Source organism: Pipistrellus hanaki (genome assembly GCF_964339955.1).
Source record: "Pipistrellus hanaki genome assembly, chromosome: 14".
Taxonomy (NCBI): Eukaryota; Metazoa; Chordata; class Mammalia; order Chiroptera; family Vespertilionidae; genus Pipistrellus; species Pipistrellus hanaki.
In genome coordinates this window covers 40,569,591-40,581,792 of record NC_140516.1, presented here as the reverse complement: position 1 = coordinate 40,581,792, position 12,202 = coordinate 40,569,591, and the positions used below count along the sequence as shown (strand labels likewise).

At 50.2% G+C, this 12,202-nt stretch overlaps 1 protein-coding gene across 1 annotated transcript in view; it reads left to right on the top strand.

Annotated features, from left to right (window-relative positions):
- The window catches only part of COL17A1 (collagen type XVII alpha 1 chain), a 49,961-nt gene that overhangs the window by 12,533 nt on the left and 25,226 nt on the right, over positions 1 to 12,202 (top strand). The window contains exons 8-17 of the mRNA XM_084904017.1: positions 1,044 to 1,091; positions 2,546 to 2,683; positions 3,980 to 4,138; positions 4,981 to 5,052; positions 6,285 to 6,356; positions 7,126 to 7,194; positions 8,130 to 8,291; positions 8,640 to 8,717; positions 10,293 to 10,337; positions 11,311 to 11,541. Of these exons, the coding sequence (XP_084760143.1) occupies positions 1,044 to 1,091; positions 2,546 to 2,683; positions 3,980 to 4,138; positions 4,981 to 5,052; positions 6,285 to 6,356; positions 7,126 to 7,194; positions 8,130 to 8,291; positions 8,640 to 8,717; positions 10,293 to 10,337; positions 11,311 to 11,541 (1,074 nt within the window). The remainder of the gene's footprint in view (positions 1 to 1,043; positions 1,092 to 2,545; positions 2,684 to 3,979; positions 4,139 to 4,980; positions 5,053 to 6,284; positions 6,357 to 7,125; positions 7,195 to 8,129; positions 8,292 to 8,639; positions 8,718 to 10,292; positions 10,338 to 11,310; positions 11,542 to 12,202) is intronic.

Sequence of the window (12,202 nt, the reverse complement as noted above, 5' to 3'; positions counted from 1 at the left end):
ACAAGTATTCTCTGTGCATTTAACGTGTCCAGCCTTGAGCCAGGAAATGGGAGGAGTGCAGAAGAATAAATGAGGCCTGGTTCTACCACAAGGGGCCTACAGCATCCGGGGAATCTTTTGCTGGCTCGACCAGGATGGGAAGGGTAGATTTGACGATAATCTAACAGCCCATGGAGGTAGGAATGAAAATGCATGACAACCACCTGGGCAGTAGCTGGTTCTGCTGTGGATTGTCTGAAGATGATGGCCCTACATCTTCATTTCTAGCCTCCTGGTTGACTTTAACAAAGGTGCCGTGAATGCCTTTATGCATCAAAACTGAGCAAAACCCCTTTTCCCAATTACCCCCGGGGACAAAAGACTCTGTGACAGTGGTGCACTCCTCACATCCACCCATAGATAAGGCTGTAAGCGGGAAACATGGTCCCCGGCAAGCTGCCCTGATTGAACCTGGTGGGGAGCAGGTGTCAGGGCCACGTAGAAGGCATAGTTCTTCGGAGGCTTTGGGAGTTCTCAATGACCAGCCTAGACTTGAAAAGTTAGGAACACACCAACCAACCACAACTTGAGGCTGATAGTGGAAAGATGCCAGTCTTCCACCTGAAACTAGTGATGTTAAACTACCTGCTTTCTGCCCTCTTCATTTCTGAAGAGACCAAATAGCTAAGTAAACATCATAGGTTTTAGAATCCTCTTTGTACTGCCTTAGGGATTCTGGAGGCAGGGAGCAGCATGATTCTGGCATTGGAAACGGGTGACTGGAAAGGGGTGGGTCATTGATGACTGTGATGGAGCCGCCTCTTCAGCCTGGGGTTTCATCAGAACATCTCCAGGTGGCTGGAGGTGTGCGGTGGGCAAGCTGGGGTGTTGGGAAAGGACATTTCTTCTTGAGCAGCACTCGTCCTGGGTATACCTGGGTGTCCTGTTCCCAGGACACAGATCTCAAAGCAGCCCAAAGATATATCCACTGCTCAGAGCTCAGTGTCAGGCACTGTGACCAAGTTCCTTCACTCACAGCCATCTCCCTCCCTTTCCTCCTACAGAGAGTGAAATCCGAGTGCGATTGCAGAGTGCATCCCCATCTACCCGATGTAAGTGGGCACTGTCTTGCTGAAAAGAAAGGGCCCAGGAATCCAGGGCGCGCTCGCTCTCTCTCTCTCTCTCTCTCTCTCTCTCTCTCTCTCTCTGTGTGTGTGTGTGTGTGTAGTCACTCAATCATTAAATGTCTCTGGGAGAGAGATCCTGTGCTAGGTGCAGGGGCAAGTGGAGAAGGAGCTGAGTAAGTCACAGTCCCTGCTGTTCGTTTTTCACAGACTAATAAGACAGTCAACAACCAACTAGGACAGCTCACGAAGTGGAGGGAGCAGGGGTCCTGGGAAGCCTTCCTGGTTAGTGTCACTTGAAGACAGACTGAAGGCTGGATCACAGTTAGGCTCCATGGCATGAGCTGGCAGAGACATGTAAGGACCATATGATGAGACTTTGGAAAAAGCTTCAGTGAGGCTGAAGGAAAAGCAGCAGGAGGGGCCCTCATGGGATAGTTAGATTAGAGAAGGTCTGGAATAGAGTGTGAGAGTTTGAACTTGATCCAAAATGTTAGGGATTCCCCATTTCTGTCTGCTGACTGTGTTAGACTTCTTTTGTTCTTGTTAGAGGTTATTTGACATTTTGAAATGAGCCCAACTATTAGGACCGGAGCCCAGTAGAGTCGGAGGAGATAGAGCTGAGTGGGTGGCTCAGGAATCAGAGATGGGTACTTGCCCAAAGAGCTCAAGGCCTGGGGTCCAGGAATCTGCCTCTAGGCCTGATGCTATCTCAGGCCTAGGCTTAGGGGTGCTGAGTCCATAGGATGGGAATGTCAGGGGAGGGGGTCCTGGGTGGTCCTCCAGTGTTGTCTGCAAATCTGTCTCCTTTTATGCATTGCCCTTGCACCATGCCTCCCCCTTCTCCCTCCTCTCCTGTTTGCCATGTGGGAAGCACTGGGAGCCTGCTCCACTAGATTGCCTTGCTACAAATAATACTAACCAGATGGGCTTGAAATCAACTCACACAAAAACAGCATAATGCTTAGGAGTTATGGGCCACAAATCCCTTTGACACTGCAGAGCATACAAGGTCAGGGACCCGACACCTGAGGTGTCCTGAGCCGGGGTTGAAATCACGACGGAACCATTTGTTTCAAGGGGTCTGGTTCTCTAACTGCCCTGAGTATAAATTTCCCTTGACCCAGGATGACATTGTCTTTCAGCCACAGAGTCATCCCTGTGGTGTCTGATGAGGCATAATTAGGAAATATCTACCGACGACTTTGACCTCCTTGTAGAGGTACTATATTTATGAGGCCATTAATATTGCAAAGTGCCAGGTTAATAAGTGCTATAAATTGACAAAAAGCAAAAATTACAAGGCTAACCAAAAATGTCCCATCATGCAAAGTAACTGCCATCCTCTCTGGTGTTCAGAGCGCCATAAATGTAACTCTCACTGCAGCCAGACTTGGGAAATAATCCTGGGCCTAATGGAGAATGTGGGGATTTTTCTACAGGGACGGAATTGGATGAAGTTAAACGTTTGGTCAAGGGAAGCCGATCAGCAAGCGCGAGCCCCACCCGGAATTCCTCCAACACACTCCCCATCCCCAAGAAAGGCACTGTGGAGACCAAAACCGTGAGCTCCCAGTCAGGTGAGCCCTACAGCCCGGGGCTGCGTGGAGGGAAGGGAACAAGGTGGTATATGAGTCCTGGCCCAGGAATTCAGTCGGACTCTGGCAGGCCCTCCAGACTACAGCAAAGCACTGCCCTTTCTGCAGCATGAAAATGTGGGCTGGTCACCCATCCCAGGGGCCTGCTGAGTCAGGCTCTCCATCCTACAGATTTTCTCCAGGAGGTTCTTGACATCTCCTGGGAATGTGTTGGGCAGGTTCCCCAAATAAAGAATGTTGTGTTTTCTTTCATTGATGCGTTCATTCGGTGGATGTTTATTATTTGCCTCCTCCATGCCAAGCACCAGGCACTGAGGAAAGGCAATGAACAAGACAGACACAGCCATTGCCCTCGTGGAGGTGAGGGCCTCCGGGGGGGGGGGGGGGAGGGGGGGGTCAGATAACGAAGAGATCGTAGTCAGATGGGATGAGAGGATTGCTCAGCACTCATATGTCACATGCCTACCACATATAAGGTGGGTTCTGTGGGAGGCAGAAAGAGGAATGAGGAGATCCTTGGAGGGAGATGAGGAAAGAACCCAGTTTTGCCAGGATGTGAATGGAGCTTTCCTGTCATTTGCTACTGGGGGAGAAACCTTGAGATTGTGATCTTCCTTTTATTTTTTTTATTAAAACCAAAACCTCAGAGCACATTATGACCTGTGGGGCTAGCTCCCTCTCATAGAAGAATAGAAGAAATAGGCTTCAGATTGGAAGAAGCACCAAAACCCCTTCTTGGGGACAAAGTGCCATTGGGTCTCCTTGGCTAGGAGAGTTTAACCAGAAAAGGCTGTCATCTGTGCGGGGTGGCCTCGGAAGTGCGGCTCCCTGCCTGTGCCTGCTGTGTGCCTGGAATTCTGTGGGCATTCGCTATGGGGCCTCACTAGCTGCTCACCTAATATAGTTAAAGGTGGAGACAGGAACAAATAGAAAATGAGAACATTGGTGGGGACTGCTCAGAGGAGGTGTGTGTGTGTGTGTGGGGGGATGCTTAGAAGGAGAAATGGGCAACCCCAAAGCAAAATTTACCTACTTCAAATTTCATCAAGAGCCAGCAAGATTATCTAACCTAAGGGATAAGGTTGCACCAGCTCCAAGGCTTCAGACAGAACTGGGATGACCAATGGCCCTAGTTTGCCCTGGACCTAGAGGTTGCTGGGATGTGGGACCTTTAGGGCTAAACCAGGAAAGTCCCAGCAAACGGAGCCAACTGGGTCACCCCAGCACAGAGTTCTGGGTTGTCTCTCATTGGGGTGTCTGTCCGCTGTCTGTTTCCAGTGTCCGGCACCTATGATGCAACCATTCTGGATGCTAACCTTCCCTCCCACATGTGGTCCTCCACCTTGCCGACGGGGTCCTCCATGGGGACCTATCACAACAACATGACCACCCACAGCTCGTCCCTCCTCAACACCAATGCCTACTCTTCAGGATCAGGTATGTGATGCGCAGTGCACTGCCTTCCCACCCCTGAGCCCTCCTCACCTTACCTGGAGCTGAGAGACCCTGCTGGTGTCCCCAAGGCTTGCTAGCGGGCTTTCTGTGGCCAAACATTCCAAGGTTTTTCCACTGGAATTTCATTTCCTTTCAGTCTCCGAGGTGTTTCTTTGGGGGGGTTCTCTATAAAAAGAACTATATTCCACAGTGCATCAGGAAAAAAATGCAGTGGGAAAAAACACGAAAGCAGATGCAAGGAACCTGGCTTCACTTCATGTGCATTAACTGTGTGACCTTGAGCTAGTTATTTACCGTCTCTGGGTTTCAAGTTCCTTTTCTTTTCTTTTCTTTTTAATCTTTTTATTTATTTTGAGAGAGAGAGGAAGGGAGAGGGATAGAGAAATAGAAATGTGGATGAGAGAAACATCATTCATCAGCTGCCTCCTGCATGCCCCCTAGTGGGGATCGAGCCCAAAACCAGGCATGTGCCTTGACCAGGGAATCAAACCAGTGACCTCTTGGTTCCTGGGTCAACCCTCAACCACTGAGCAAAACTGGCCGGGCCAAGTTCCTTTTCTGTAAAATGGCCACTAACATGTGGGCATTGTCCAAACCCAATGTCCACCTGAGGCCCGACCAACCTCTGACCACCCCTTGGCTATGTTCTAAGGTGCAAACCAGACACGAATGTGTGGTTCTGTGCTGCAAGGCAAGTGCCTACGATTTCCTGAAAAACAAGTTTAACAAAATATAAAAATGCAACCTGTTCATTCTGGAGCTTTTGGGGCAGCCCCTGTTCTGCGCTAGATGTCCCTCTCACCAGCCCTCCCTGTCCCCTGCAGTCTTTGGAGTTCCAAACAACATGGCATCCTGCTCCCCTACTCTGCACCCCGGAATCAGCACCTGCTCCTCAGGTCAGTGCTCGCCAGCTTCCACCGCCTTTCCCAGGTGGTTTTGCTTTAGTTATATACATGCTCCTTCTTAGTGAGGAACATCTATGGTTTCTAGAGAAGATGTCCTCTTTGCCCAGGAGCATGAGGACATTCCTGCGTATACACCAACACAGAGGCAGTGGCCCGGGGGCTGCCCGAGGTCAGAGACGGCTCAGTCCCCAAGGGAGAGGTCTAAGGGCAGAGGGGCCAGAGACTTCACTTACATGTCTCCTCTGAGAGGTGGAGAAATGGGAGGAAAGAAGCTAAGTGAGGCCTGGCTTAGGACATTTTAGATAAAAGAAACAAAAAAGAAAATCACAACATTGTACAGTTAGAAAGCTCTAACTTTAGGTCTTTTTATAAATATGGCAGGTCATTGGGAGCTCAAATTTATTCACTCTGTTTCCACATACATTGCAACAGCCTGAATGTAGGTTCCCAGCCACCTCTTTTTTAAAAGGAATATGGCTTCTCCTTGTGGCACCATGACTAATTAACATAATGATGTGGGCCTACTCATTTACTTGACGGCATATCTCTGATTTCAACACCTCCACTTGACTAGCATCCCACCAAACCCAGAGATACCTGGTTCCGGCCTCATTTCTTCTGCCTTTGCTATTCTTTTAGCCAAGTCCTGACTGAAGACATTAAATCCACAACCTTGTACCCCAAACACTACACAGGATGGGACAAGAGAAAGTGTTAACTAGGGAGGAGTGAGCTTCGACTTTGAAATCAGACCAGGGGTGAGAGGAGCTTGATGTGTTTGAGGCAGAAGGAAGATCTCTGCCAAGTCTATGCCTTCGGCCCCTTGTGTCTGTATCCTATGCCCACAGTTCCCACACTGTGCACCAAGGCACCCAAGGGTGCTGTAGGGAACAGGGAACCCAGAGGTGTTTTTTTATTCCAAGGGTATTTTTGAGTACAGTGAAATGTCAGACCCTGTGTGAACTACCACTGTAAGCTGTGTAGACCTGAGTATTCAATAAATGGAACTATTTGTAACATTTAGCCCAAGATGGGGAGGTGGGGCATAAAAATATTGCTGTGTCACTTAGAATGTGAGCACTGAGAAAGTTTGGGAATCCCTGTCATATGCAGAGGCATTTATGTATCATGAAAGTGGTGTTGGGGTGCCGGGGGTGGTGCTGCCTTAAGCTTGAGGACTCTCCTCACTGCATCCCCGCTCACCTGTCTTCAATTCCTTTCAGTGTTTGGCATGCAGAACAACCTGGCCCCCAGCTCCTCCGCCCTGTCCCACGGCGTGGCCACCACCTCCACAGGTCAGTAGCTGAGGCTTGGAGCTTTGGGCCTCGGAAGTAAAGCTATAACTCACAATATCCCTTTCAACAACTGCATCGGAGGGACTGAGATGTCCCTAAAAATCAATCCACCTTTCCCACCAAAGAAACAGCCCCCGCTCCCAACCCAGAGATGCCAACCTCGATCATTTTCTGGATCAGACATGTGAAAACCCGGGGGAGTATTCCTGTGGGGTGTCACCTGTGTGGCCCTGAGATTCATTGCTGTTCCTGACAAATCATCTGGCTGATTTTGTGGTTTGCTCCTTGTGCACGCCTGAGGGAGGGTGGACAGAAGAGGCATGAGCCTCAGCTCTGGCCCTCAATTTGCTTACTGTTTAGTTGGAGTAAAAAGTGTAATAAACATGAAACTATTGGGGGATTCTATAAGATAACAAACCAAAGTGTGCAGAGCAGGTCTTAGGGTTGTAGGAACTCAGGAAAGGTGATGTGGGAGGATCTGGGAGGACTTCGTGGAGGAGGTGACCTTTAGAACTGTTCTAGAAGGATGAGAATTATACCAAAGAAAGTTCCATCTAAGCTCTCATTGCATGCCCCTGTGGCTAGAGAACTGATTGCATTATTCCTTATTCTTCGTGTTCATTATTTCATTCATTATTATTATTCATTATTATTATCTTCCTCTCACGTGGGAGGCTGCCTGTCTGCCAGAGCTGGCCAGGCTGCTGTTAAGTTGTGTGAAGCTGCCCTCCCACTCTGGTCCCACTCACTCAGTGGTTCTCTCTTGCAGCATACGGGATGAAGAAAAACGTACCCCAGAGCCCTGCCGTTGTGAGCACTGGCGTGTCCACCTCTGCCGGTGAGTGCTGTCCCCAGCTGCCAGGGGCAGGCTGCAGTACTGGGATAATTGCTCCTTGGTGACACTTAGTGTATGGGAGGAGCGGACATAACCCATTGGTGGTCTAAGGTTACTTCCAGAAATGAGCAGAGACCAGCAGCTCCCTGACCCCACCTTGACCTTTCTGTCCAAGGGAGGCAGGATGCTTCACCCTCCACCCCTGCCTAGGGTCGGACACTTACACCCCAGCTCCCACCTTTGTCTGGAAGCCCCTGGCCTGCTCCTGTTACATGTCACCCACGGCAAGAACCAAGGAGCAGGTCAAAGCTGCCACCGCCTCCCTACTTTCTGCAGACTCGTCATCGACTTGGGCTCACCCCACAGGGTCAGCCTTCTCCGCCATTGCTCTGATCCTGTGTGTTTTCTGTTCTAAATGCCTGGACCACACAATGAACAAGGCAGGCTAGTGTTCCTGCCCACCAGCCTGACAATTGAGGGGAGGCAGATAAACAAGTAGGCAAGATAACTTGAAGGAAAGAAATAGGTGAAAGAGTAGAAAAAGGAATGTGTATTAGATAGGGTGGTCAGGAAAAACCCCCAGGACGCTAACACCTGAGTCCACCAGGTTAAAGAAGGGCCTGTCTGAGAAGGGACTTTTGTCTGTTCAGTAGAGATCCTATAGCATCCAGGTGGGAGGCTGCCCATCAGCCAGCCCCCCAGTCCTTCTGACATGGACCCAACCTCCTCACGACCAGGCCCTGTGAAGCAGGGGAGGTTGTCTTTGGTCCCTAAATGCTTCTTAGCAGCCACTGTCAGGGAGACCAGAGACCCTTGGACACACCCACTAATCTCTTTTCCTCCTCCATCCCCCTTTCCTTCTCCTTCCTCTTCTAATCATTTCCTCCCTCCACCTCTTCCTGGTACCTTTTCCTTCCTCCTCACCTCTTCCTCTCTAGCCTGTACCACGAGTGTCCAGAATGATGAGCTGTTACACAAGGACTGTAAGTTCCTGATCCTGGAGAAAGATAATGTGCCTGCCAAGAAGGAGATGGAGCTGCTGATCATGAACAAGGACAGCGGGAAGGTCTTTACTGCCTCCCCCGCCAGCATCACTGCAAGTATGTGGGAGCCCAAGGGACTCGGGTGTCAGAAGAAAGACAGACAGAGTAGGAGACCCAGTGTCCTAGCAAGGTGGTTTGAGATGTCTTAATAGTGAAAGCGCAGTCATCCACTCAAATGAAACACTGCCTGCTAACCAGGGTGCTCCTGGGGGTCTGCCTAGAATGCAGACAAACCTGGAAAATTCTGGAAAAGGGCAACCTCAGCAAGACTCCCAAGCACAAACACAGAGGCGGGGATTAACCCCAGGAAAGCTGGGTCCTCTTCCTCCCCATGGGGACAGGAAGTGGAGTGGGGTTGGAGAGCGGGGAGGGAACATCCTAGATTGTCATGAGTTGTGTGCACAGCTTCTTTTTCAGAGGACACCCTGAAAAAGGAAAAGCAAGCTGCCTACACTGACACTAAGCTGATCTTGGATACTAATGGTAAGACCACATCTGATCTCCGTCCACTTTGCCTTCAGCCCATCCACGTCTCATTTACGTCTTTGTCTCCTGAGACCTCGCTACTCCACAGGTGGTCCCTGGACCAGCAGCGGCAGCAGCACCTGGGAGCCTGTTACAGACGCCCAGGCCCTAGCCCAGCCCTGCTGAGCCAGAGGCTGCGTTCTAACAGGCTTCCAGTTGACTTGTGTGCGCACAATATGGAAACAAAAGCTTTCCCATGACATGTGTAAAGCCTGCAATGATATTTTTTCTCACCTTACTCATCCTTCCTTAATTTTCAGAATTATTAGAAAATGCTTTCCAAAGCACTTGCTAGCTTTATTTTTTTCTTCTCAAACACCTGGAGAGGTCATAGATAAACGCATTGCTTCACTGTGTGAGTCCTGGACCCTCTCTCCAAATCACTGGTTTCAGGGGGAGAGGGAAGGGCAGGGTCAGTAAAGGAGGAGAAAAGTGCATCATAGAACATTTTTAGATAAATGCAAAAGAAATCAGTCCCAGCCCTGACAATGCCTGAGCTAGCAGTTCCTTATGTTGTCAGGGTGGACATGGGGCAGTGAAGCCAAAGACCCTTTCAGAATCAGATCCCAGAAAACTGTGCACATGCCCACAAACCCTCCATGGTCATAGAGCATCAGGAGCTCATGATCAGCCCTCCTCCCAGCCCATCCTCGCTGTCGGGTTCCCTCCACCCCAGGCCAGGAACTTGCATTCAATGTCCCTTCACAAGAAGGCCTTGGGGGAGGGGGAGGTTAATGGGGGGGGAGGCATCTGTAATACTTTCAACAATAAAGATAAATTAAAAATAAAGGTCCCTTCACCAAAAAAATCAAGCCATTTCTCACAAGCACATCTATTGTTTGAGGGCAAAGGTCACTCCTGAAAATGTCTAGAGCTTTACAGGTTTCAGGTCACAAGAGGGTTATGACACAGCTTTTTCCCACCATTCATTGTTTTCCAAGTCATGTCTGCATCGATGCAATTACTCAAGGTGCCTGGGGGTTCATCCACCTAAAGCCCTGCCTCAAATCTACACAGAGGCTGGCTGTGGGCTCCTCACATTTAAGAGCTCAAGTCAAGCCCTAGACAGTTTGGCTCAGTGGGTAGAACGTTGGCCTGTGGATTGAAGGGTCCTGGGTTTGATTCCAATTAAGGGCACATGCTCAGGTTGCAAGCCTGACCCCCAAGGAGGATCTGATTCTCTCTCATCATCGATGTTTCTATCTCTCTCTCCTTCTCCCTTCCTCTCTGAAATCAATAAAGATATATATATTTTTTAATATTGATTTTTTACAGAAAGGAAGGGAAAGAGATAGAGAGCTAGAAACATCAATGAGAGAAAAACATCGACCAGCTGTCTCTTGCACACCTTCTACTGGGGACGTGCCCTCAACCAATGTACATGCCCTTGACCGGAATCGAACCTGGGACCTTTCAGTCTGCAGACCGACGCTCTACCACTGAGCCAAACTGGTTTTGGCTAAAGATATATTTTTAAAAATAAAAATAAATAAAAGCTCAGGTCAAAACCTATTCTCGGTGCTTGTCTTTCAGGAGACGTGAAGACTGTGTCCACAAAGAGCAAGGCGGCCTGCGCAGGTAGGTGAGCCCGGCGAGTCCTGCAGTGACGGAACCCATGGGACTGGTGATGGTGAATGGAACGGATAAGGCCCCCTAGCTGGGAGTCAGTGCACACCTGAGCCACCCAACTCTAAAGAGTGTCTCTGAAGGCTCAAGGGAGCAGGGTGGAGGGCAGTAGAGGGGGCAGACCGGGCTAGAGTGGTTCACAGAAGCAGCTTGGTTCAGGGGCATTTTACTCACAGCTCCACACACACACACACACACACACACACACACACTGCTACCTGCCCTCAGGTCCAGAGGCTCCCCCTATAGCTGTTGTCCACCCCCCAGACACATACACACATACAGGCTTTAAGGTGGCACTAATTCATGCACATCTCCAACCCTTTACACTTTCATCTCTTCCTCCTCAAGCCTTGTGAGGGAGGCAGAGCAAGGGTTAGCACCCATTTTAAATACTAACATTTTTACAAAAAAAAAAAAAAAAAGCATACTTTAAATGCTGAGTGTCATTCTAGGCGCTTGGGGGTTACACACAAAGTTGTAAACACTGCGCCTTGGAGATGAGAACACCTTGGGTTTGGGCCTAATAAAATATAGGAGGTTGTGGCAGGTCCAAGTTCTTCATTGAGAGTTTTAAACCAAGCCCTCTGTGCTACATCCCCTGCTAACTGCCTTCCATGCTCTCATTTCACTCAGTAACTGTCCTATGGAGTAAGGAATCTTTTAAGCTCATTGTAGTTAAAAGAAAGGAAAAGAAAAAAAAAGGAAACAGAGTAGTTAAGTGACCATCTCAGGGTCACACAGCTCAAGCCCAGGGCTGTCAGACTTCTACTCTTCACCAGCCTCATCCTTCACAGAGCCGCCCAGGAACCTGAAAGACTCACTTAGTTCACTCGGGCCCACAGGAAGTCACCCAAAGCCAGAGAATTTAGAGGGAAGAAAGCCAAAGCCCCCTGCCTTCACCTTCCCCTTCTCTCTCCCACAGATATCCACGGCTACGGCTACGATCATCACAACGGTGTTGGTGGCAGTAAAAGTGGCGGCGGCGGCGGCGGCGGTGTTGGTGGCGCAGGCGGCGGAGCTGGCGGGGGCCCATGGGGAGCAGCGCCCAAATGGTGCCCCTGCAGCTCCTGCTGCAGCTGGTGGAAGTGGCTGCTGGGCCTGCTGCTCACCTGGCTGCTGCTCCTGGGGCTGCTCTTCGGCCTCATTGCTCTGGGTACGTGGCAACGGTGGCAGGGCGGTAGGTCCCAGTGCCCAGCTGCCCATTCAAAGGGCAGGAATTTGCTGGGTCCCAAGTGCCCGGCATCCCTGCAGAGCTCTGTGCTGCAGGTGGGGAAACAGGCTCTGGGAGGGCGCCACCTAGTGGCGGAGCTGGATTCTGGTGCAGCTCCCTTGCCCAGACCCCCATCCCTGCAGCAGGGCTCTAGGCTTCCAGCTGCCCCAGTAGTCAGGCCGGACCTTCTCATAGCAGTTTTGCCCGAAAGTTCTGTTGGCCTCTCACAGCTCCCAGGGAGGGTAAGGGCCAGCACTATCACTCTCTCAAATGAGAAGACTGAGCCCACCCACCCAGACCAGGTTTCCTTAAGGGTCGATGACCATTTTGAGTAGCTAATCTGGCTGCTAGCCATAAGCATTCTATCAAAATGCTCCCTGTGTGGCTCAGTGGATGAGCATTGACTTACTGGAGCAGGAAGCCACAGCTCCATTCAAGGGCAGGGCACATGCCCAGGTTGCAGGCTGGATAACCAGTGGGGGACAGGCAGGAGGTGGCCAATCAATAATTCTCTCTCATCGTTGATGTATCTATCTCCCTCACCCTTCCCCTTCCTCTCTGGAATCAGTAAATATGTATGTATATTTAACATCTCCCCAATGGC